The sequence below is a fragment of the Poecile atricapillus genome, chromosome 2 (genome assembly GCF_030490865.1).
Source record: "Poecile atricapillus isolate bPoeAtr1 chromosome 2, bPoeAtr1.hap1, whole genome shotgun sequence".
In the NCBI taxonomy this organism is placed as follows: domain Eukaryota; kingdom Metazoa; phylum Chordata; class Aves; order Passeriformes; family Paridae; genus Poecile; species Poecile atricapillus.
Genome location: NC_081250.1, coordinates 112,169,626 through 112,197,297, shown reverse-complemented (window position 1 = coordinate 112,197,297; position 27,672 = coordinate 112,169,626). Strand labels below are relative to the sequence as shown.

The window sequence follows — 27,672 nt, the reverse complement described above, 5'->3', positions numbered from 1 at the left end:
GGGAAGATGAGTAGGCAAGTGAGTTTTGTTTGTTTTTATTTTGGGGTTGGTTTGGTGTTTGGGGTTTTTTTTAACTATTTTATATACACACACACAGAGTGCAAGTTTGTCTAAAGAAGTGATATTACAGATAACAGAACTTACTCCCCTGCAACATATGGAATATCTTGACCTCTTAAGTAAACTAACGATACAAAAGTGATAAGAACAAAAGGTGCACGTAACACCAGCAGCAATATTATGTTTGTCTTTCCACTACTTCTGCCAGTTACTGTACATATATTACATGACTATTATAGAAATGGCACAGCCTCAGACACTTTCCACATTTTATTTACATTTTAAGACTAACTTTAATCTCAATCACATATCCATACATTTCCTTTGTTTCACTAAAACTTAAATGCATGGTTTATTAGAACAAAGACTGTAAACAAATATTTGCCATGTCCAATACATGTAACACAGGAGCTGCTTAACAGAAATTAATCCCCCCATTTTATAAATACAGGTATCAAAACAATCCTGAACATACTTTGTGACACTACTAGTAGTCGGCACCCACACCCTTGCAAAATTAAACAAGATGAGCAACGGTATTCACTGTACCTGCTACCTTAAAACAAATTTAACTGCAGCTCTTTTACTAAGCAAGATGGATAAAGCATGCCATTTATATTTTGCCTTCTCCAGAAATTATTTTCAGTAACATATATTATTCCACAGCAATCTGACACTTTCTGTCATGCTTTCATCTTGTAAAACCTGAATTCCAATTATAGGCTATTTCAGGCTTACGCTTAAATGACAGTGCCTCAATAAGAGAAAAAAAATAATTGTGCTGCCTTTTTCTCCCATAGTGCCTGAAAACATATTGGGCATACATATATTATATATATTCTTACAAATGTCCAGGTCATGTATACCAGCTGAAATTTTTTAATGTGTGGGTGTTTGCATTGTGAGATTTAATCAAGACATTACATGAGTAGAAGGTTGTTGTTTTAAGACAGAAGTTTGAGAATCAGCTAAAATTAATTATTGTAAGTTTGTCCCTCTGGAGGTTGTGGAAGCTTCATATTTTCTTTGGACATCATTAGACGTCTTAGCTCTTGAAGTACAACTTTAATGCTATATGAATTTTGCCATTTTGCTAAGACTGGTATGCTCCGTGCATCCACCTGGAAAAAGAAGAGAGAAATCTAATTTATGATGGAACACAAAATCTCTACATAAATAACTGTTATCGACCTAATTGCTCTATGAAATGGTCTAAGCATTCCCTGACACCTTCTCTGTGGCATGAAGTCCCTGTGTTCCTAAATTATTTTAAGGAAAACCACTATATACTTACACACAGATACAGATTCTGCAATAAAATCCATGCAGGTGGACCCTTCCATCTGTGCTGCTACTTATATTAGTGAGAAGGAAAGGAGGAGGGGAGGAGGACATCAGCAAACTGTTCACTGCAAAACTGGAGCTGCTATCTCGCAAAATTTATGTTTTTTTTTCAAATTACCCCCAAAAAAGAAACAAGTGATCACCTTCACTATGCTAATATATGCACCTGGATGCTTCTCAGTTCTTTAAAAGAACCTGCCACACAAGAGTCCATAGTACACCTTTCTAAAAGAACATTTCACTTACTAGTTCTTTGCTACAAGTATTGTTAGTGATTTCTTTCACATCGATATTACACGGTGCTTCTGATACATCTAGAGCCACTACACGTACTAAGAAATGTCTTGAAATACTGAAATAACTGATCTGTAATGCTCAGACATTTCTTAGTTCTTTGCATCCTTCTCACAGTAAGTCATCTTACGGAGCCGTGAAGATTACTGTACATCACTTACCAACTGGAATATGAACTGAAAGGAAAGGACATGGGACTTCTCCTATGCGTTTATAAAACCTGTGGGACAATTTACACAATTATATTATAACGGGGAGGTTTCCATAGGAAAGTCAGCAATTGAAAGTCATCCTGGGAATTGTTTTGGCAGCAGGTTAAGTCCCAGCCCCTGCATGAAGAAACCTAACACAGAGGGGCCTACAGCTGTGCAACTGCAAAGCAGGCCCTGGGGCAGGAATAGGGCTATTGCATGCTACTGGATTCCTTTGGTAGAGTTGCAGCCCACATGGCTACAAGAGTGCTGGAAACCACTGTTTTATGATTTAGGCAGCATAAAACATCAAGCAGTTTCTTATCCCATCTTAATTAGGGCAAGCTGAAAGAAAAAAAAACCTGGAATCAGAAATAAGAATGTTAACACAGATGTTTTATTTCTAGATTATTTGAAGTGAGACTATTTTCAGAACACCAGATGAGACTAAACCTTTTTGTAGGAGGAAACTGAGGCCAAGGTTTAACAACATGCTGGCTTGGGCAGCAATACTATCCCAAGAAACTTCTGTTCCCTCTCTTGTTCCTTTTACAGTGCTACTGTCTATCAGCTCAAGTAAACTATGTACAGGGAAATATTTCTGAACTGAACTGACAGAATCCACACAGCTTAAAACACCCCCTTCGAAAGACGTCCCTAAGCAGGATCCTTGACCTTATTTACAGCTCAGCACTTAAAGGTATTTCTTTTAACACAATGTTCTGCTTCAACTGATACCCTGCCAAAAACAGTGTACCATGAAGCTACAGTACGAATGGCAGTCAGGTTACTTAATAATTATTGCAAGCATTTGATAAAAAAGAAAAACAGCATCAAAAGAAAAGCTCTATTATGCAGCAACATCATGCCAGTTTAAAATACACAAATGTAGGAGCTAATACAGAAAGGTTTTTAAAGTTAGTACTGGTGAAATCATCACTGTAATTCCTGTATTATTACTACTTTTTTAAAAAGGGGATTTGGCTTAACATGGTAGATGGGAATGGCTGAAAAGGAAGTTGCTCTGGGACTACAGAAATGAACATCTATCTTCAGTCTGGAAATTCTGCTTTCACACCATTTTCCTTCTCCTTGCCTCTCAATTTTGCCTTTGTCAGCTCCCTCAGGTCAGGATGTGTGCCTCAGTTACAGCACACAGTAGCCAGTCATCACTGTGTTCAAAGAATTCAGTTCTACAAAGACTGGAACGCGAGAGCTGATCACTTAAGAGTAAGCTCCTCCTACTTTTCTTTTTTTGCTCTGAATTTGCAACAAAAAAACCTCAGACTGCAAACTCTAATATTGCTATGAATGTTTTCTGACTAAAGACTTCTGCAACATGACATTTTTGTTGCCTGTTTATCTCAAGTCTCTTTTCTGCAAGTCACCAACTTCTTCCATAACATCTTGCAGCAGTAAAGATTTTGGCTCAGGTTGTTTTCTGTCTTGGAGAATTCATTTCCAAGCTAGTGCATAAATAACTGACTTTATGAAGAACAATGATAAGACATTTAAGTGAGTGACACAAACTATGTTCAAATCACACAAAAGCATTAGGAAATTTTCAAAAGCACACCCTGGAACACAGAGGGAGACATTTCAAGGTCACATAAAAGCTAATAAAACTGCAAACTGCAATCTGAAGACTAATTTATTTAGAATATTTTATTGGGTGGGTACACCACAGTAGAACCTTGAACAATAGCAAGAGATGCAATACATAAAATGCATTATTTTTTTCTAAACAGTTGAAAATAAAACAAATTATTTTACACAAAGATGCAAAGTATTCAGTGTTTATCATGTTCCAAGTAACTTCAACAAGTAGCAAATGTCTACAGCGAACATACTCAAAGCAGTAACAGGACAACTTAGAAATTTACAGCTGAGACTCCCAAGTGATGTAAAATGAAACGAGTACTTCCAGCTGTAAATGGTATCTAAATAAACAGAAGTGATTGCAAATCCTGCAAGATAGACTGCTGTGGAGCGCTATCACAGATGCAAAAATCAGACAACCTCAAAAGAAAACAGGAAAACAAACAGCACAATAGAATGCAACCTGTGTTTTATCAACATGTGACACCTAAGCCTCCAAGAGAAAAGACCCTGCAGCATTAAGAATGATAATCTACAGTTTTACAACTGTGATGACATTAGCACATAAAAGCATTTTGTTCAGCTCTACACCAGTACTTGGACTGGTTTTTCTGACCTTAGTAATCTAATTCTGTATACAAATACAGAAGCTCCATAGGTAAATTAAAAAGAAAAAACCCATAAAAAACTAACTTGCAGATAAGAAAAGACAATTTAACATGGTGCCTGAGAGCATCTAAGTTTTTTAAATATTCCTGAATTAGTTCTCTCCTTTCCTGCACTAAATTTACCGAACAGTGATTCCTGAAGATACGCTGCTGGCAGAAAAGTTACTTACAAACTCTTCTCTCAAAGAATAATCAACCAGAAAGTCAATAAAGTTGTACCTGTCAGTATTGATAAATTCTTTACATACATGTCGTTTTCATGCAAAGTGTAAAGGGATTTTTAAGCCAAGAAAGTTGAGAACCACTGCCCACAGGGCAGTATGAGAATAGTTTCTTAGATCCCTAGTAACTGCACTGATCCATCTTTCCCCTCCACCACTCACACTCTAACTCAACAGAAATTATCACCCTCTAAAACTCCCAGTGTGGGCCCTACTTTTCCACAGATGTTAACTGCCACACAAGCCCACCTTAACAACATTACAAATATTTTGAGCATAATCTGCTAAGATAAAACAATTTCAGCTGCTGTTTGTCTCACGTCTCTTTTCAGCAAGCCACAACTTCTTCCTGACATCTATAAGCAATGTGACCAAAAGCTGGCCACATGTCAAAACCCAGGGTGCCTGCAGAAGCATGGACAGAAGAGGAAGTCTGCAGATGAATGCAGCAAGCCACTTACAATCTATTAAATGAAAGATGACCAGAAAGCGGGAGAACAGTTTGGAGGAAATATGAAGGAATTATCATGAAGCAGCAATATTAACTGCTCCAGGATGCTGAACATGCCCCCACTGTTTATTTCACCATTTCTTTAATGACTACAAAGACAAGATAAAATGCAAGACACTGGGACAATGGCCACATTAAAAATTACATAATAAATGTGTTTTAAATTCATTACTTACGAAAATTCTTTTCATTAAAAATACTGTTTATTCCTATTTAAATCCATTAGAAAATGAAGTTATGTATTTGCATAGCAAATCCGTCATAAGATACACAAGCTTATGTTTTGGGGAGGACAATTAATGATGGTTTCATGCAAGGTTATTAACTCATTCAAATCAAATTTTCCTGGAACAATGGCTCAGTTTGAACAGTGCTTTTAAAATGACCAGGCAGATTTCCTGTCACAGTAGTCACCTTGTTTCTCAGCAAGCTGAGCAAGTGTAGACTTTTCCAAACAAAAGCTCAAACTTACTGGCTTCAGTAAACATGAGCCTTCAGGCTATGCTAGTCTAAGCTCCTGCTTCTGAAAACAAACACCTGTATCTTGGGGTATGCAGGGATGAAGCCATGAGAGCATAGCTCTTCATTGAATCACAGTAATACATGTTCCTATTGTCCTAGGAAGAGGTATGAAAATCGTCTTCCAAACATACTACAAGCAGCTTCTGCTTCTCACAACTTCTCAATAAACACACACCCTTAGACAACAAGCTACAGCTGTGATTAAGGGCATGAGCCAATTTGCAGATAGCAATTTTAACAGGATCCTCAGGTAGAGCAAGATCATTAGCTACATAAAAGTATTTTCAGAGTAATTTTAGATTATTTCTGAAGTATTAGTGCACTAGCTTTAGATGACCAACCAGAACACTACTCTACAACCTACAACAGCTCAAAAGATCCCCTGAGAACCTCTTTCCCTGCTACAGTTATTGAGACACTTGAGCTTCTCAGCTCAGTACTGTTAATTACAAAAATGCAAGTCCATCTTTCTTTTAAATCTTACAAATTATTTAAAATCCAAAGATGCTATCGCAGCTTTAGGTATTACCTTAACCCAATTACTCTGCATTCACTATAGACAAATGTACACACAGATGTGATTGTGTTTCCTGCTGATAAACACAAACACACCACTGAAAACGCAAGCCAGCCCACACCTCCTCTCTCTGAGCAAGGGGGCACCTCACTTGCTCACAGAATTTAAGTATCTGGTAAGTAACAGAGTAACAAACTTGCTTGAGCTGCTGCCACAGTTTACATCTTGGAACTCATTCCACCTCAACTGCAGGATCAGTGAAAGCAATTTATTGCAAATTGATCTTTAAAATGAAAGTGATTACCAGTTATTCCAAAGGTCTTAGGACCAAAGTTCAGAATCACCTTGGATTTGAATAAATCCAGTACAAAGGAAACAAGAGTATAAATACACCAGGTTATTACAGGTGAGTTAATATACCCAGAATGAGTCTCATCAGGAATAACCTCCATTTTTAATTAGTGGAAACATCAGAGAGAGTTTTTAATACTCCTGATACAATACGAAACTAATCCCCCTTTTATAAGAGTATTATGAGGAAAATACCTACACACAGCTTAAACACTTACTGTTCTCCTGTTCAAAACTAAAACCTTCATCTTCATTTAAAAGAAACAACTGTCTCAATATAAATAATGTTCATCTCATTGGTAAGCCACAAAAAGCCAAAAATATTTAAAGTAGTAGGCCACCAAAATTCAATTTAAATCTGTATTATAAAAATTAAATACAAAATCCCTGTTGAACAACCATATTCCTCACCTGATTTTCATGGAAATACTTTTTAGTATAAATTAACAATATAGTTGATCTTACCATTTCAACTTACCATTCCATTGGAATTATTTATTCCATTCATATTAATTTTAGTTACAAATCTAACTGTAGGAGGTGCTTCTGGGTATTTAGGTCCACACTCTACTTTCAGACTGTATATTCTGTTTTCATAGTTTGTCTAGAAAGCAAAAAGACACACTAATGCATTTCACTGAAAGCTAAATATTAAGAAATTTCTTAAAACAGAGCAAAGGCAAGAGGAATAACGATTAAGAAATATGAAATAAATATAAATTTGTTACCATTGTGTACCAACTGAAGGTCTTGGATTACTGACTGATTTTCACTGTTTAGGTTATATTGATTACTTCATGATTATGCATAAATTACACTGCTTATTGATTATACCATACACAAGTTCTAATACAATTCTGTTTTTAATTCACATTTACTTTCATCCTTTCTATCCACTTACATCCTCAAAACAACAGTGGCACAATACAGGATTAGGAGAAATCAATTAGCTTTAGGAAAATTACCACCTTCCTCTATGATGAAATACCTAACACTGAAAAAAAATTGGAAATGGAGAACGATGGAGATGCCAATAACTCAAGAGTTAAGATACAACCAAAAACAAAGTAAAAATATAACCTGTAAAAGAAACATATTCTGGAAGTAGTTTTCACTACAGAAAATATCTGGAATTTCTGTAGCCGAGAATTACTTGGTTTATTGGAGGATTTATGAGCTTGGACAGTAAAGTGACTGCTGGTTTGCAGATGTCATTTTAAAGTGACCATGGTACAGACAACTCTAAATGCAAGTATGCTTTGAGAAAGCCACATTAGAATTAGATAGAGTACTATTTATTTTAATCTTGTCAAATAGGCCATGCCAAGGATCAGTGCTTTGCTGGTCACTGACGCACATGCTTCCCTGTTCCAAAAGGAACATGAACTCCATTTCTACACCTGACTTTGCACTGGCACAACAGATAGAGGCAACATGAACAAAAAAGTAGTAACATGCCTGTCAACTTTCCAGAAGTAGCATCTTTAACCTGCATCAGTCAGCTGTCACTCTCCAAGCAGAAATATCAACCACACAGCCAAGTTATAAAACAAGAGTCTAGTCTGTGGTTAATTAAAATGCAAAGTGAAACAGGACTAGTGAAGCACCCTGTGTACCATAATTTTTGAACAGGCACAGGGACTGAACAGCAAGCGGGTCAGAAAGAAACAAAGCAAAACAAAAGGTTTGCTGTTATTCTTTCCCATTACTGTGAGTGTAATTAGGCACTGGACAAGGTTGCCCAGGGAAGTTGCAGATGCTTCAACCCTGGCAGAGTCCAAGGCCAGATTAGATGAGGTCTTGAGCAACCTGGTCTAATGGGAGGTGTCCCTGGCAGGGGGTGTTGGGACAAGATGATCTTCAAGGTCCCTTCCAACCCTTAACATTCTGATTCTATGATTAAAAGCTCAAGGCCAAATAAAAGTCATCTCGTCCTGCTACAGGTAATGTAGCTGGTACCACAGCAAGAAAACACAGTGATTAAAATTCTCATTATTCATTCAGCCAAAACAATTTACTTCCCCAGAGAGGGATGCTGTCAGTTATAGTGAAAATAGGACAAAATGTATATAACTCTGCTCACAACTCTGGAAAATCCCAAGAACAGCACTCATTCTCATTCCCTTATTCCTATGCAGGTGACTTTTCAATTTTGCTCAATTTATCAAGTCATTGTTTTACTGCAAGCCAGGCATCCCTGGCCAGCTTCCCAAAAAAACTAAAATCTCATTTTCTGGAAGTCAGAAAAATGTTTCCGTTAACCCAGAATAAATCTTGCCCTCCTCTCTTGCTGTTGGTCACCTTTCAAATGAAGCAAGAAAAAAAAACTGATAAGCAAATTTTTTGCACAACTGTAGAGACACCACGTATGAGAAGAACTTCACTGACAATATTAGCAACTTTCTCCATGTTTTGCCTAACTGCACTATCTACTTAACTCAGGCAATTCCAAGAAACACTCATCTTCTACAGACCCTGAAATTAGATATGCAATTCTTCTCAAGGTGCTGTCACTGGCTCGGGAACTGGTGGCTTCCACTCTCTACAGTCACTACATATTGCAAGTCATTCTATCTGCAAGGCTGCATGTCTCTGAAATAGCACAAGACACATTATTTGCATGCAGTCTTTATCATAAAGAAAACAAAATCACAGAACTACAAATTGACCAGGACTAAAAGTGTATCCCAAGCCGGGTTGAGTAATTTTATTATTTTTTTAAAACACATGGGACCTTACATAACAGTATTATAAGCATAGTATTATACACATCATAATCTCTTTTCAAAGATGTGCAGTAGTCTACCTTAGGTTGAACAAGAAAGCAGTCACAGGCAGCCCTGGAGGGCTTTTGAAGAGCCACGGAGACCCTATGACAGCTAGGTCAAATTTTCAAGTTTTTATCCCAACACATTAGACTATAAACTTTCCTCAAAATGTACTCAAACACTTGAAAAACTGATTCCACAGAAGCTAATATCCAAAGCATACAGTCATAATGTTTATATTTTAAACCTGTCCTCTCCCAACTGCACCCAGATCTTAAGAGCTCAGCAAAGTCATTCAGGTGTTCAAAGCAGTCTACTGCAAGTGGCAATGGACTTCCAAAAGAAAGTTGAATTACACTGAATCTATCTCTGGAACTCTGCTACTTTGGAAGACATTATTTTCACTGAGGCAGAGTTCTGATCTCTTAGACAGTTCATTCCATAAGCCCTGCAGCACCAAGGGACATACAAGATAGTTCTCATTCTAGCAGTGGAAGACATGCTAACTTAGGGCTACTTAGACATACTCATTTAAAGGTCTCAGTTACACATTGATCTTCTGAATCTCATTGTAACTTAGGAGAAAGTGTGCAATAAATCAAGATGTCTCCAACAATATCTGATGTGGCTGATACACAAAAGAGGTGATTACTTCTCTTGCAAGTTGTATCAGTCTAAACAACATTCTAAAGAACTTCAAAGGTCAGAAGGATTAGAGGTAATTAAAAGCTGCTAGTCTTTAGGTATGATTCAACTGAAATTCTAACACTTATACGAAGAGAGAATTTGATAAAACTTGTGGAAGCTAAAAATATATTGCCAGTTTACTACAAAACTGAAATTACCAGGCACATATGACAAAATGGGGAAAGACAGTTACCTGTTTATTGTACTATCAGTGTACACTTATGTTCAGTAACAGTGGAAATACAGGAATGAATATACTCTTAACTCAGTAAAATGGGTCTCAAATCACAACTGTCTTACAGACAACTGCAGAAACAGGGCAGGCTAGCCTGAAAACACTTATATGCCAGAAAGTGAGGAATTATACACTACTACAATTTCATACATTAAATTTTAACTAATTCCTTCACACTGTAGAACATTTTTTTGCAGCTTGAATTGCCTAAAAACTTAACAAAAATGTTTTATTTCATCACACTTACTCTTGGTGGCCCAATAATCATTCCTGTCCATCTGGTGAGCGTCATATCTTCATCATCTTCAAGGCCCCAGCTTACTGTACCATCACCTACTCCCTTCTGCCCTTCTTCAAGTTCTTCCAACAAGCGAAAATTACGAGGTACTTTAACTAGAGAAAATGGAAAAATGCAATTAATACTGCTCACATTAAGGAAAAGTTAAATAATTTTGTTGCTTTTATACATTACACACTGGCAACTGCTGAATGTATTTTCCAAGTCAAACAAGTATTACCTGCACAAATTTATTTAGCAGTCTAATTGCTTTGAAGCACCTAACTGCTTCACTGGAAGTTAATTACCACCAAGTAATACCAATACAAGCCATAAAATAGAAAATAGGAGAACCCTCTTTAGTCTAAGATGGCTTAGTTCAGATTCTCTTTTCCAAGCACAATACTGTTTAGATCCAGTACATTTCAAAATCAATTGACTGTCAAGTTCTAATCAACCAGAATCCACACAAAGACAATATGGCAAATTTACTCCAACACATAATTAAAGAATATAACATTTAACATAGATATATAATATATATATAATATATAATAACAGATAATCAACGTCAACTGTAAGATTGAAATATTTTCACTTGATTTCACTTGTTTTTTTAAAAAAACCCAGCAGTAAACTAATATCTGAAAACATTGAATATCAAGTCTTTTTTAATCTAGTGATTAATACTGCTACTTGCCAGAGAAAGAAGTATTGATTAAATTGTTAGAGATAAAGACATATTCACAACACAATATAAAGATTAACTGCCTTTAGAGAGTACCAACTAATAGTCACTAACCAAACTATCATTACAGGATTTTTATTATTATTCATGGAAAAAAGGCAGATATTGATAGATATTAAACAACTGCATGCTCAATTGCTTTACAGCATCAAAGCTACAATGGTACGTCAGCACTGAGGGAAGAAAGGTAATCAACATTTGTGCATGCAATCATGAAATGCTTTTATTTTCAAATAAAATATGCACCATAATGTAGTAACAATATTGTAATACCATAAAACTTCCACTTACTTACAGCTGCTTATAGTTATTTATTTTTTCTTATAGCTTCTTACAACTATAGTATTATCCATTATATTCACTAGAGATCCTTTCCTGAACTGTAAGAATCCAAGTGCTCCATAAAACTAAAAATTAAGACCGGATACACACGATATTATTAGCAAGTTTGAAAAAGATGAAGGTCAAAGAAAACCATTTTGCATATCAGCTATTCAGGTTTGCATCTCACTGTGATTTCAGGTTTTACATTACCCTAGTCTGTACTCGAAGCAGTCTCTATGTAAGAAACAAGGAGTTTGAATATACTATGTTATTATTATTTAGTCAGACCATAGATGCAGACATATGGACCAATATAGAAACACATACCTTTTAGCAACTCTTCAAGTAACTTATCCTGCAGAACTATAACTTCCCTTAAGCAGCATTTGAAACTATTTTTTTTAGTAACACAGACTAGGGAGAGGCTTCTAGAAACTGCAGAAACTATTGTCGCCAAGTTCTCCAAATTCCCAGGGAAAAGCATTATGGGTATAGTATCAGGACAGTGGAAGGAAATGAAGTCATTCATGTATGGCCTCACCTTCCGTCCTGCCTTGGTACTGCCACTCATCTGAGCTCAGACTGAGCTACCTCCACTTGTTAACTGAGCAGAAAATTATACATTTTGGCCAGTCTTCTCACAGCTTAACAAACCAGCCCAGCAAGCACACGTACTGAAAGCACCAGCAGAGTACATCAAGAAGCAGATCACATCTCAATTTTTTGACATAGAGCCTTTTAAAAACCTGCATTGAAATGCATTTTCCCATTCCTCTGGTCCCATTCTGATTTGTGATAAACATTAAGTCTGTATATTTACATATCTAATTCCGACTAGAGGTGAGAACTGGCAATCACACTTCAACCACAAAGTTTTTACTCCACATTCATACATGGAGTTGAGTCTGCCAAACCAGAATGATAAACTTCTACTTTGCATCACATGACTGAATAGATTCTGATTGGTATGTGCACAATACCACAAATAAAAAAATGAAAAAACATAACCTCCACCCACAAACCCCATGTACTTTAGCATTCACACATTACTTTAGGCTTCCCCAGTAGCTTAAATCAATCGTTTCTCAGAACCCCTGCTCTGACTGCAGAACTTCTGAATCACAGTTTATTTCTTTAAAAAGAATATAAAAGATGATACCTAACAGGATTTAAGTTTATTTCTGATTACATGCTATCACCTTTCAGCACCACTGAGATGACCCAACTGCTCCTGGTTCTGATGTTCCATGCCTTCTCCCAGAACTCTGTTGCTCTTACACTAACCAGGCTCCTCTATTTCCCAAACTGTCACACTAATTTAGCAAAAAGGCTATTTTTCCTTCAGGCAAAAATCAAATCCAACCAGTTAATCAACTGAATTGACTCAGGAAAAAGTAAGAACAAATGCCAGAGCTGACTGCTGTGTCTCTCAGTGCCTTCCTTTGCAAAAGATGGCTATGAGGATAAAGGAGCTTTTTGTGACAAAGAGCCACTGCACTGACTCAGCTGTATCATAAAATTATACCCAACACATTAAACTGTGGGAGATGACACTTACTAGGAAATAACAACCCCTTATGATGAACTGACCTGTGTTCACATATCTCCCATCATATTATCTGTGTTGACTGGTTCCCATATCTGCCCAAGGAGAGCAGTGAAGGACTTGGGAAACCTCCAGAACATCTCCAAAAAATAATTTAAATCTTCTCTGAAAAGAGACATTTGAGAGCAAGTGCCAGGCTCCCCATACTAACACTCTTATCACTGCTAGAACTAAGTAGCAAAACACTGCTCTGAAGTTAAAAATAAGAGTAAAAACACCTGTGTTAAAAAAAAATACACAGTAACCCCAACAAAAAACCCAACACACATGCACACAAAACCCTGTCAATAAAAACAACTCTCCCTCCCAAAACCCACTAACATATATGATTAATGTTTTATCATCAATACTTCAAACTTTAATTGAAGCAATTACTGAATGTTTTAGTAGGAAACAATTATTGCTAGATTTCTGACAAGTGACACAGGATACCTTAAAAATTAGCACAGTGTATTTAAAAAAGCAAACAAACAGCAAAAAACAACCTCTTACTATGAATTATAAATAAAGACTTAGAAATCTCCAGCAAAATTAACTGGAATTAAATACTGTCTGGAGCATCCACTCCTTCCCTTGTGCACACTATTGCACTCAACATGCTTGCCTTCATCATGCTATATAACATTTGCACAAAACAAAATCACCTAGCTTGAAGAACAGAACTCATGTACGAGATTGTGCCATCTTCCCAGTGAAAAACAACAAGAATTTCTGTCTACAAGTCCAGTCAAGGATAATCTGGATTTTCCAGAAATTAAGTTTGCTCCTAGTATAAATAGAAAGTAAAAAAATTATTCTTCTCTCTATTTCAGGTATTTCAGAAGGCACACTCTAAACTGCACGGTAATAGTGCATACATAACTTGCAGTTTTATCTCTAATCCAGACAATGCAATTCACCAAATACTTGCTAAACACTTTGAAATATTCCTGACTGAATTTGAGTAAGAATCGTTATTTCATTTACAGAATCTGGACAATGAAACATCTTTCTGTTCTCCTGTGCAGCTGATTAGCAGTATGAAATTATAGAAACCAGCACCATTCTTCAGCTGACTGCCAGACCTCAGGTGTTCTCCCCAGTGCCACTTGCTGATGGGATCACTAAGCAGCTTCAGACTGGCACAGACAGGTTGGTTTTACCCTCTGTAACTCCTCAGCTAAAACCTTGCACTTCCAAGTGAAGGGGATTAAAGCTGTCGATTTAAACACTGGCAGAGCTATAGGCATGGTAAATTCCCCTCAGCAGGCTGTGATTTACAGCTCAATACAACACTGCATTCAGCACAGCCCTTTGCAATGATGGACTAAGGCTCTGCGTGTGAAAACATAGATGGGTTCATTCAGATTAATGAAACAAAAAGCGAAAGCAACGTTCAACCCACCAACCTCTCTTCACTTTATCTATAAAGATCACCTCACTGTGGATTTTACTTACAAATAGCCTCCTGACACCCCCACCCAAAAACTGTCACAGGAACTGCCAAACAATTTTTACCAAATTCTCACAAATAGTTGAACTAAATATATTTCACTTAAACAAACAAAACATCACTCATGCTTACCTATACCAATGCATACATCACTCATGCTTACATATACCAATACTTTTTAATTTAAAAATTTAATAGTGAAACTGGGCTACAGAAATCTGTGGAATTATCAGTGAATTTAATATTCTGGAATTAGAAGAGAATGAAAGAAGACTCAGTAAACAAAGCCTGTAATTTAAGCATGAGAGTCTACTTTCATATATATGGAGCCACTTCAGACACTATATTCTAAATCACCAAGTTAATAAAAATGAAAAACACACTACCACAAAGGACAAGTCAGGAAAAAAATTATAGCTAAGCTTTTATCTGCATAATCTGGAAAAAAAAATCAGGAAAGAAAATAAAAAGGAGTCTTCAGTGTCCATTAGTAGCACCAACAACTTTCACTAGAGTAACAAATGAGAATTGCCTGGATGGAGCAGTTCTAGACAGAGTTCCACAGCTGGTAATGTCAGATCACTCAGTAATACAATGATTTAATCAGTACCAAGACACAACACACAGTCGCATTTATGTACACTTATGTCTGATTTGACAGAGCTCACTGGATACATTAAATCACATTTTTAAACAACTCACATGGGCACACTCCTGCAAATAGTTGGCAGTCCAAGCTCCTCACACATCAAATCATTATTTGTTGTGTAACAGGCAACCTGCTCTTGTCCCTGCAGGTTACGAAAGTGAACCATAACCCAAATTTTTAACAGATTGGCTCACAGCCTAAAGTGTGAAGTTTTCTGTTAGACCCAAAACTATGTAATTGTCCATAACAATATCCATACCAATATTTGGTTTCTTTTAAAATCTCCCTTAGTTCTTAACTTCAATCGCTCCTGAAAGTTACATCAGTACCAGGACCATTTTATCATAGTTAAACCAGCACACCCCATACCATACTACCAACACTCCAATAGACAGCTCTAGAAACAAATCCTAATATGCACACAAGAACAAGTTCTATCAAAAAAATCCTACATTAACACAGTCAGATACTGTCAGGGATGCTATTCTTCCTGATTGAGATAGCTATGTCAGGGAGTCTGTAATATGAAATAATATGAATTTTGAATATATGAGTTAGCTCTTGCCCACTGACTTCCAGCAAAAGAGAAATTGAAAAGTATGTTCAGCTTGGTAACAAAGAGAAAAACCTCTCAAACTCCATTTATCAGCTTCAGGCTCGCAGCAAAGTAAGTATTTCCTAAGGACAGGGAAAGGGGGGAAGGACGTCAGTCTTGCAAATTTCAAGCCCTAATACAATTTCTCCTGGGGCAAGGAGAGGAAGAAAAAAAATACAAAGATAAACACAGAGAAAACAACTTGTTCCTTTCAGTTTCTGAGAAATTCATCTTGCTCTGGACAAAATGAAGTAAAAACCTGAAATGCTGCACTAAAAACAAAGGTCCACACACCTACAAAAAGAGCATAAAACAACCAAAGCCTTAAATGGGCCCTGAAATGGCCAATACATTAAAAACAAAACAAACAAAAATAAATTAAGCAGAGAGGAAAGAGGGTCAGGGCATGTTAAATAGTAACATATTCTATTCTGGCTGCAGAAGATATTCCTCTGAAAAAAGCTTTTTTTCTTGTAAACTTGATGTGTATTCTCATTTGCCAGTTACCCTGCTCACATCACATACTCTTTAGCCTAGTAAATATTCTGAAAATACACACAAGAAAAGCCTTACTATCAGGAACCTACTATCAGGTGTATTCCCAGGTGTACCATAATGATATTGCAGTTTTGTGAGGTTGATCACTGTAACCAGGCTCCAAAACCCTGAAATACTTTGTGTAACTTGCCTAGTTACTACAACAACCAAGTTGGACATGATAGTTTTGTCTACAATAGAACTCCACTGCTGGCATTAGTAGTGGAATGCAGCAATTCAATAATGGACTTTGCTATCTTGTTGTTATTACACAGATAGTAAAATCACTGTTTCCAATAACTAAGGAAATAACCAGGAAAGCTTCAGTACATTTCAGTAAAATTCAAATTCATAATTCTTTATATCAGTCATAAAGTTGCATTTACTCTACTCTATTTTTCTCTACCTTTCTCCAACAAGTATGTCCCAAAGCAACAAAATTCGAGCAACAGAATATTATGCATTAACAGTTTTGGGTTTCAATTGGGAAAGTCCTATACTATGTTAACTTAAATGGTGGAACCAAGGTATTTAGCAGCAATAGGTGGTCCATGCACATTGATCAGGATGAGGAATAAGGTACTAATCAAATCCGCACCTCACAGAGCTGTAAGCAACACCAGTTTAGGTTAGTCTTAATGAATTTGCAGATTTAACTATGCTTACCTGTGGAAATTTTCTAGGAATAGAAGTTCAAGAACAAAATCAGGTAAAAATTAATTTCCACATAGAAAGAAATTATTCATCCCAAAAGGAAGGAACAAGAGAACTAACTTGAAGAATTAGTAAGAGATGAGTAGAAGGGAAGACTCCACAGCTCAAGTAAGCAGATGTACATCAATGAACACTACAGAGCAGAAGGCCATTTATTCACTGTATTCAATGTTCACTGTTATTCAGAGCCAGTTTTGCTACAATACTGAACAGGTATGAATTGGTAAGGACTAAGTGGGTTATTTCACGTCTTTGCAGGATGAAAACTATATATATATATATATATATATGGTTATGGATATACATATATGGTTATGGATATATATATATATGGTTATGGATATATTGATATAAAACACTACGTAGGAGCCCAGTAACTGGTAAACCTCTTTTCCTTTTATAATATTTGAAATTAAATATGTTGAAAGCACACAGACTTCAAGGAAGAGGTGCAATTCTAGGAACCGTGCACACTGAAGTTAAAGTATGCATTTCATCAGGTTTTGGGTTTTGTTTTTTTCATATAAAGATATGTCACTTGCTGAGTAACATTTCCCAGCATGAGCCAATAAAGAGCCACAGCAGTGTGAAAGCTATAACCCTTTATCTTAAAACCTCATTTTTGGTTAAAGCGAAGTAAAGCAATAATTGTTTTCAGAATTACATTGGTGAAAATTTCTATTAATTTCACATAAGTGAAATCCTACATTTGGTAGTATTTTAATGGGCACAGTCCAGAACTTAAGTTAGGCTGCATGAAAATAACTTTCATAGGAATTTCTTTCTATTCCAGTCCAGCCATAGCTATAAACATTCTAAATATGGCTTATATTAAGAAGGCAGCTAATGAGAAACTATTAATACAGCAGAAGTCTTGGTCATTTACTGCAACTCAGTATTCAGATTTTGGTGGAGGGGAAAAGGGCTGGACAGGTATAAACGTATTTATTTCTTTAGGGCAGGGCACTAACACTACTTTAAAAAAAAAAAACCAAACCAATAAAGATAACATAGATTTAGAGATGCAGGTTTTTTTCACCTGGCTTTCCATTTCATATGCATACTCATAACATGAAGACACTATCGACTACCTACTAGCAATAATAATTGAAAATAATAAATTCTACACAGAATGACATTTTCAGTGCTAGCTTTAGTTTCACTGGGGTGGGAATAAATTAATTTCTAGACAGCTATCCATTAGTAGCTGGATTTGCAGACACATACCTGATTTACAAACACGTTAAAATGGTTTAAACCACAAATCTTGATGCTGGAGTAAGAGATCTCAGCAGATCAAAACTGCAAAAGCAACATCAATTTATTCAATATGGTTTCACACTACGAATGACAAGACCTCAAAATAGAGTTCTCCAGCAGAGTGCATATTCCAAATAAAAAACTTCTTAGGGAAAAGTTTGTACAATTTGAGGTTTTATTAATTATGTTTTAAAGTGTGAAAAATTACTAGCAAAACAAATAGCCAAGTTACCAAGGCATCACCTAAGTCTTCCCTTCTTTTATCTTGCCTCCCAAGTAACCAAAAGGAAGTGAGTTAACTCCTTCTAGTAACTTTGATTTCTACCAATTCTGTTCTATAATCCTCTGGATAATTTCCTGAAGGCAGCCCTGTGGACACGACTCTTCCTGTGATGATCAGTATCTCCCAGGAAAACACATCATATCTGTTTAGTTTTTATTCACTTCTAACCATGCTCACGGTTATTCCTCTCTCCCCTCTTTCCCTGCTCCCCACTGCCACCGCTTTCCCCTTATGTACCTTTTTCAGAGAAGCAGCAATTGGAGGTGCAGCTGCTGTTAGCTACCTGATTCATCAGAGCTACTCCAACCTCTGGCCAGCACCCATGAAGGAGCCAATCTCTCAAAAATTCCATCAAGTTTTCCTCATTCTCCACCATCTCTCCTTACCAAGGCTCATGCCTCACTGAAAACCTGCATTCCACAACTCCTGCAGCCCAACTTGCAAATGTCCTCTCTGCTCCCCTGATTTGTTATGGAGCAACAATACCCTACACGCCCTAAAGTTGCACAAGGTACAGCAGTAAATGAGAGCAAGAGTCTTCATATGCACATCAGTGAGAAGAAGCACAGAGCAGTCAAGACTGGGTATGTGCACACACAAAATATAGTCCAGACGGAGAGCAACTCCAGCTGAACTCAGCTTTATTAGCAAGGATGCAATATCACTCTGTCTGTATGCTTTCATATAAACATGATCATCTTGAGCACTGCTGCTGGCATGGAATGACTAATGGTGCTCATAAAAATTACACTAATGAAGAAGCTTGCTTCACTACAGATACAAATGTTGTGAAGACTACATAATAGAGAAGGCATAAGCAAGCTCGTAGGAAAAACAAGGGGGGGGGGAGAAAGAAAAACAGAAAAACAACCCCAACCTTCAGAAATTCCCACAAATGTTTTAAGTAATTAAAATACCTTATCCAAATAAACTTTTTTAAAAAGTTACCACAACAAAAGAAAACCATAATATAAAACCCACTAAACTGGACTGGAATCCCAAAAGAAAAATGGTGTAAATTGCTTAAAAGCAATTTTACAAATTCGCACCAATATTAGTGGCATTTCTTTATAAATGTGTATTATATCTAAGTACATTTTTTTTGTTATAAACAAGACCACTATTAACTCAGACACTGCATGATCAGTGGTGCCTCACACTGTAAGAAAAACCATACAGGTACTAAACAGTTAAATCACTAAATAACTCATCAATTGACATCCGGGCTGTTTGGGTGAAGGGTGGAAATGCACAAGCTGACTACGGTTTAAAACTTAACTCTTTATAGTCAACTACTGAATGAAACACGAGATATTAAATAATTCAACCACCTTCCCATATGTTTTAGTGTATGAAATGATAGATAATGAAAAGTGACAGGTTGTGATGCTTAGCAAATTGAGAATTACTATTTCAATTTTGTACGAAACAATGTAAGGCAGGAAGCCAGCAAACAGAAGTTAGAAAATATATCTGTCATGTCAAAAACCACCAGCAATATTAACTGTGATTTAATAGTCTAAGAAATCAAGATTTTACAAGTCAAAGAAATCTTTCCAATTTTTACCTTCAGAAGTTAAAAACTAACCCCCAAACTTGTTTAGTACGAATTACCCCATTATTAAAAGCACAAAGCTAAATAATGGCAGGGGAAAAAAATAATGAAAGTTAAAATGGCTCATTTTTGAAAGTTGCATTTTAAACCTGACTTTGTGTTGGCAGAGAGAAAAATATTTGAAACATACACTTTTTAAGTTACCTTTTAAATTACAATGACATAGAAACTTTTTTTTTCCAGATAAAGGGACAGGAGGAGCAGGAGACTACAGGAACCCAGCAGAGCCAAGTATCCCATCATGAAACAGCTTTCCCAGGGTCTGCTTTAAAAGTTAAGAGTACAATGTGTGACCCAGATAACATGAGTAGCATCAAGGATTTAGTCTAGTAAAGCTGTAAAGCTGTCTTAAACGGTTTATAAGTCATTGATTAGCAAACAGTTGTTCTAACATTTGCATGAAGGTCCTTTCCAACATGACTCAGCACCAATCCACAGTCCAAAACATACAGTTCCTTTATCTATATAAAAGAAATAATGTTATTCTTTCAGTTACACACGTAAGCGTACACTTATGGATATAATCAGCAAATGCACCAATCACCACATATTTAGTAAAAAGAACTGCTATTAAATTATTTTCCTACATTATTTTTGTGAGTCATACTTCAGCCTGCTATTTTCTATATGCTGTGGTACTCAAAAGTTCAAATTATTTAATATTTACATGATCACACATTCCATTTCAATGAGAAGAAAGAAAATTTACAATTCCTTCTCTGGAAAAATTTTAAATTATATGAATAAAACTGTACATTTTACTGTGAATATACTGAATAAAGGACACTCCTTTTTATATGTATTGGGCAAAATGTTTTGATTTACTCAAGCGAATTGCAAACACACTTAACTATCCAGTTTATGAACAGTCTCAAACACAATGGAGGGAAGTGGTTTTTTTTCTCTATGCTGTTAAATATGCCTAATGCAAGAATTTTTAAAAAGAGCATACTGAATGTATTATTTTTCTGACTATTTTTTAAATCTAGTTGAAGCATCTCATCCTTCTAAAATAAAGACTGTAGAGCTCTGAAGTTCTAAGTGTTGAAGATTCCACTCCTTCCAAAATGCTAACTAGAAATGGTTTAGAGCCACAGACTTAAATCATCACACATTTTTGAAAACGCTGTAAACCAGAAGCTCATGTTATTCAGAACCAGTCTGACAGCTTCACAATCATAAGTTTCTGCAGAGATTCAATTCAAAATATTGGTTGAATTATATCTCATTAGTGTATTCCAAATGACAAATACAAAGAAAAACATTCTTTGGGCAGGACAGCGTATAGTAAAACCCTTCCAAATACTTAAATCAAGGCTATTTTGAACACTTTCCCCACAGCACTTTCTTTTCATTCCATGGTCTGTGCTGAGGTTTCCACAGGATAACTGAGACAAGGCAACAAAATCTAACAGGAATAACTGATGTAGTACTTTACATTCAGTTTCAGTCAAGATGAAATATGAGCTATAGTGTAGATAAAAAGAGTTAGTAGTGCAGTTAATAATAAAAGATAACAGAAGAGATAACAGTAGATAAAAAGAATAGGGACAAGAGAGAGGAAAGGTCTGTTAACAAAAAGAGGCTGAACAGTTTCACAGCATGTATTTAACACTGCCTCTGGAAAAATCTTCCATAAAGCAAAACACAAACACTAACAAATATGTACATAATTCAATTCCACCAACTACTCATAAGACTTGGAAATCTAATTCTTAGATGAGAAGCCTTCTCATGCATGCTTAGGTTTATAGTATGGACCATCTGCCTCCAACTGCTGAAAGGCATAGCTTCCTGAAACTCTGTTGTACATTTATGCAGGCTAAACTTTTCCAGAATAGTTTAGGTAATAGGCTTCAATACTATGTCTGATAACATCCCTGAATTTCAAACAAGCTCTTAAACAAACAGAAGATTACAAAGTAGGCCACTTTTTTATTGCAGAGGAAGTTGCTTTGCTGTGAGAACACTCTTACACAGCTATTGTGGCAGCAAGACATAAGTAGGTTTGTATTTAAAGACAAAGTTATAAAACACCAGAAACAAAGACAGGAAAATGATACAGGCAAAGCTCTGAGAAGAAACAGAGAATCTTGCCTATATATGCCCCAAAGTCGGAAAGAACTGATGGTCTATATATAGTTTAAAAGCCATTTGTAATCTAAACTTTTCTCAACCCAGCTGAATTTATCTGTGGTTTGTCAAGATGTTTTTAAGGAGGCAGAACAATCATAGTTGCAATTCCTTGTGCATAGGACAGGATGGAAAAATGCTCCACACAGAGTACTTGCTGCCTCATGGAATATAGTATTTCACTTCTTTTGTTTTGTTTGATTACTTTCATCTTCAAGAGAAGTCTGTGCTTACAGAGCTAACACAGAACAAACTTCGAGGCCTGTAAAATTCTAAAAAGCTCTTAAATTGATTTCTTGGGCCAGTTCTGGATAAATGAACAATATGGTGGAGGCATAAAAAAGAAAATGGGAGGGGGTCATATATCCTTCAAGGTAGAACACAATGGATAGAAAACAGACAACTATTTCCTCAACAAGGAGAAAAAAGAGTAAGGAAACAAACATTCAACAGGTCAGAGGAAAAGAGAAGCCTACCTGTGCAGAGTTTTCTAGACACTAAGTTTAAATTATATCATGTCTCCTACATGGAAAAAATGGTCTTTAAATCACTGCTTCTACAGCCCACTGATGAATGTATCCCCTTATTACTGCTCTGAATGGCTCTTAATATCTAGGTGTCTACTATACAGGATATAAATCTTTACCCTACTAAAAGACATCAGCTCAATTTGGAATGAAGAAGAGAAGCGTTTCAAGGCATTTAAGAAAAAGTATTGCAAAATATCTCACATTATAGAATATCTTGCAATTGAGAATTTTAAGAGAGGAAGAAAAAGAATCTCAGCTTTCAAAGCAAAATAAACAAAAACCAACAACAACAACAGCCCCATCCATTAGGAATGGCACACTCAGTCCTTACTTCACGCCTCAGGGAGTCTAGAACACACTCAAGACCACTTCCAGCCCATCACTTTTAATACCACCTTCCTTACTACTGGTCATGCACACTTAGGACTGCTTCCACAACCACCAAATGTTTGCAAATAGAACTAAAAAGCAAAGTTATTAAAATAAGGCACTGACGTGCATTGTGCCACTCCTACTCACAGAATCAATCATCTATAAAATCAAAGGGAAGGACATTTTTGCATGGGCAACTTAGGTTACACAATGAAGTTGTTTCGTCCTTACAGAGTAGAATAACAGGATATTAAATTATGGATTTTACAGGAAAAAAACATTTCACAGGGAGCTAGCCACAGAGCTTTGAACACACTTTCAAAAAAGCTTGCTCAAGACTACATACTAGAAGTAAATCAGGAATCTCATATAATTTTGACAGTAGATCAGTCAATTTTTCTTCCCTGAGCACCCAGTTTCAGCAAACCAAGGGCAATTTTCATTAACTTAGCCCTATCTACCCTCCCCCAAGCTACTGAAGCTCTCAGTTGAAGAGGAAGGAGACAAAAGCATTACCAACCCATAGTTACAGCAGCATATTTGACACTGCTGCCTTAATTCTCATATTTTCCCACATAAATTCTAACCACTTAGTGACATCATCAATGCCTTTAGGAAACATTCGCTTTTTAGATAGATGTATAGCCTTCTATTTTATTCTATTCCATTAAGGTAATATTAAGTGAAATACAAATTTTCAAAATGCAGAATTTACTCCTTATAATGATTTTTTTTTATCTGTTTCTTTTTCTTGAGATACACAAGAGATGTTTAAATGGTATGCCTGAGTGAATTATTTCTTTTAGCTTGAAACTGTGTTTATTTACATCTTCTACTATGTATTTTCAAACACATTAACAGACTGAATCTCTAGCTAAGCAATATGAAACTGGATGATTATGTATTATATATAGCTGCTCTCTTCTCTAGAAAATTGACTTGTTTAACTCCAGACCTGCAGCAGTACCCACACAAATAATCTTGATCCAGCTTCAGCTCCAGAAGGAGTTGCAATTTCAGATCAAATGGCAGCTTACAAATATCCATTTCTAGCACATGTAGTATCTACATGTAAAATTTACTCATTACAAGTGATTTTAGAAAGCAGGTAAGATACTTATTGAACAGCAATGTAACACTGATATATATACAATTTCTTTGGCACACAATAAAGAACAGCAATTTTCAAACTAAATTCTCTGCTGTTAAATGCACATAATTTGTTACATGATTGCTACAGAATTAGCAAGCCCAGGAAAGGAATTTCCGGGATAAAAGTAAAACAGTTGACCTTATTAAAAATTTTGCTGATGACTTCCTTGGGGCTAGAATTCCATTCCTGGACTTCATGCAATCGAAACATTTCTAATTTTTTTTCTGAAATAAATAATTATGAAGTTGAACTTTATAGAAAGAGCAGAATAAAGTCATAGAGCTAGACAGATTTAAATCTTAAGTCTACAACAAAGATAAGTCTATAGCAAATCAATCCCTTCCCTCCTCCACAAATGATTATAACCCAGGTTCCTGGCAAGATCAGTCCTGGGTGAAGTCTGAATTTTTGCATACTATGTGGAAAGAACAAAACAAACACCCCCCCACCCCATGTGTGTACCAATAAAAAGTTACAGTATTTCCTCCACAAGGATATGTTGTTTTAGAAGCCTGACTAATTTTCCCAGCAGTTTTGTTGATGATTCAGCCTGCTTGCTGCATTTTACTACAACAAATTAGTTTAATTTAATTTTTTCAACAAGGCATATATGCAGTACTGGCCCTTTACATTGTTTGGAGCAGTCACACATATTAAAAGTTTCCTACATCTCCTGCTTTTTATGAACTTTAAGTGTGGCTGCATTTCTGAGTCAAAAACAACCCCCTTAACTAACTATATATGAGATTTTAAAATAACTCTTTGTAAGACTGCAACACTTACAGTAGTGAAACCATCAAAGTTCAATCAAAAATATTTATTCTTGTAGGGTTGAAGTAGGAAGAAAATAGCTTTTTTCACTACAGAAAGTTTTAGTAACTGATATTCTACATTAGCCAAGTTGAATGCCAAGTGCCAGTACTCAATACATGACCTAAACCAACTTTGCCTCATAGTGTATTACAGGAAATCTCCAGTGAGAGCCTAAACATAAGATGAAGTCTTTCAGTGCTGCTCCATAATAAAACCCTTTTAAATTTAGACAACAGGAAAAAAGGTAAAAAAGAATCCTAGCAAAATAAAATTCAGTACTTCCCAGATGAGCAAATACTTGGGTTTCTCTAATATATATATAATATATATCCATTCTAGCTCCGTTTATCATAGGCAACAGCTATCTTTTTGGACTGCTCTTCCACATAGTTGCAAAAGCTACTTCACAACTCAGTTTGTTGCAACTTTATCATAATTCCATTCTGGAGATCCCACCTCCCCAAATGTATGACCAACTGGCGATGACTCTCCCTCCTCTAAAAAAAACCCCAAAACCTGCCCAAGCTTTCCTCACAGAATCAACAGCAAAGTACCAAGACCAGTTTAAATATACAGATGCTTCTTATGTTTTGTTATAGTCCCAATCCCCCAATGATCCAGTGGATTGGCAGCAGAAATAAATTAGTGGCCAACATTCATCCTACACTAGCTGCTGAAATCAATTAATTCCCCTATCCTGAGGTCCAGCATTCCCAGTTATAAAGTCTCAGGGGTGACAGAAGAGGAAACAAGCCCCTGAAGACTTCATGTTTTAACACGGGGAGAAAGGTCTTTTTGTATTTCAAGCCTCTCATGAAATGAAACTGAGACAGTATAACCGTGCTTCTACATTTAGTACTTGAAGCAATATTCTTGTCCTTTTCTTTGCCACCACTTTCCACAATGTTCTGCCATGCCAATGCTCTGCACAGGGTGTGATGGTTTGAGACGGGCTTTGTGGGATGCCTGCCAGGCCTTTCCCCTGAATTTGCCTATAAGAGAGACCCTTTGGCTCCAATGGATGCCATAGGGAGGAGAGCTCCACTCCTCCTTCCCACTATGCTACCAAAGTGAAGTACCTTTGTCCCAAAACACAGCACAGGACTAAGCCCCTCTCTCCCGAATAAAAAGGGGACACAGACAATCCTTTATTTTATATACCACTATACCACGTCCTCTACGTTCACCCCGTGGTATACTGAGTCAAATCTTCAGTACAAATCTTTCTTTCCTGCATTTTTGCCAGGCTAACAACCTCTCCTCCCTTCCTCACGTACACCAGCATCTATCCATCCATTGCTTTCTCTTGGCAGGTCAGTTCTTCCCTCCCCCGGCACTCGGAGCCCTGTCTCCCATCACGCACCCCCAGGCCGGGCTCTCACAAGGATGTCGCTGCCCCACAGAAGGAAGGGATCAGCCCCGGGGCATAAGTGAATTAGGAGGAATTTCTTAACGTTAGACATTGGAAGGGGCTGCCCAGGGAGGTGGTGGAGTCACCGTCCCTGGAGGTGCTTCAGGAAAGACTGGACGTGGCACTCGGTGCTGTGGTCTAATTGACAATTGCTGTTCGGTCACAGGTTGGACTCGATGATCTCAGAGGTCTCTTCCAACCTAAGTGAACCTGGGATTCTGTGATAACCTGTCCCGGCGCCCCTGCAGCTTCCCTTTCCCCCCTGTCAGAAGACAACTCCTCCCCACTCGGGGCTCTCCCGTCGGAGGCAGCTCTCCCGCCCATCCCGGAGAAAGGAGACCCGCCCCGGGCCCTTGCGGGGGCGCCTCCCCAGCACGAGCCCAGCGCGCCGCTCTCCCGCTCTCCCGGGCCCACCGAGCCCCCCCTCACAGACCTGTGGATCCGGCCATCTTGTCCGAGCCCCCCCCACACCGGTCCGGGCCCGCACGCCTCGCGCGTCACTTCCCTCGGAGCGGCTCCGTCACTTCCCGCCAGGAAGGACGAGGCGCATCCCTGGGGCGCGGGAGCGCGCGGGGCAGGGCGGGGCAGGGGGCGGGGCCGGCAGTCGAGGCGCGCCCCCGGCCCGGGAGCCAGCCCGGGTCTGCTCCCCCGAGAGTCCTCGGCAGCGAGCTGATCCGGCGTGCTCTCCTCTCTCTGTATCCTTCTCGCCAGCCCCTGTCCATGCGCGTCTCTCTCCAGGCACCCGCTGTGTCTGTTCCCCTGCGGGCTGACACCTGGGAAGCAAATTCCCGTGGCTGCATCCCTACCCTGCCACCTCCGCTCAGCCTGCACCGCAACCTCTAGAAATAAGGAAGTAGGCATACAGCGGTGAAGCTTCACTTAATTTTCTTTTGTTTTCTCAGCTTGGCTTTAAACAAGACACTTAGATTCGGAAGGGTCTTTGGAGAAAAAAAAAAAATAAAAATAAAAAAAAAGAAAAGTGCCAAAGGCATAAAAGGAAAGAATACAGATAAAAATTTAAAAACCACAGAAATGCCAGAATCAAAGAGGTGCTTATTAGAATTAGCTCCTCAAAATGATGTGATAGTTTTAAAGGCTGAAATATTTGACACTCAGTAGCATTAAGAACTGGAAAATTAATACCACAAATGTCTAGCCATGTTGCCAAGTGTTTCTTCACGTGCAGAAGTCAACTACAAAACTCAAGTCCCAGGCCCTTCCCCAGGAGCCCGTGCCGAACTCAGCTGAAGGT

General features: G+C 37.5%; 1 protein-coding gene across 3 annotated transcripts; it reads right to left on the bottom strand.

The window, feature by feature from the left end:
• Nucleotides 1–317: 317 nt before the first annotated feature.
• UBE2V2 (ubiquitin conjugating enzyme E2 V2) lies at nt 318–26,962 on the bottom strand. Of its 3 annotated transcripts, none has more exons than XM_058831256.1 (4): nt 26,854–26,962; nt 10,216–10,361; nt 6,757–6,882; nt 318–1,181 (listed from the first exon to the last, which is right to left on the bottom strand). In XM_058831256.1, the coding sequence occupies exons 1-4, from the start codon at nt 26,867–26,869 to the stop codon at nt 1,035–1,037; spliced, it is 435 nt and encodes a 144-aa protein (XP_058687239.1). In that variant the 5' UTR covers nt 26,870–26,962; the 3' UTR covers nt 318–1,034. The 3 variants fall into 3 exon arrangements, with proteins under 3 accessions (XP_058687239.1, XP_058687240.1, XP_058687241.1); XM_058831257.1 differs by lacking the exon at nt 26,854–26,962 and adding an exon at nt 21,678–21,824; XM_058831258.1 differs by lacking the exon at nt 26,854–26,962 and adding an exon at nt 18,078–18,126.
• Nucleotides 26,963–27,672: the final 710 nt, after the last annotated feature.

Coding starts and splice junctions, on each gene's coding strand:
- UBE2V2 (XM_058831256.1), bottom strand. Junction 6,883..10,215: donor TGATTATTGGGCCACCAAGA/GTAAGTGTGATG, acceptor TTTGCTTTCTAG/ACAAACTATGAAAACAGAAT. Junction 1,182..6,756: donor TAAATAATTCCAATGGAATG/GTAAGTTGAAAT, acceptor TTCTTTTTCCAG/GTGGATGCACGGAGCATACC.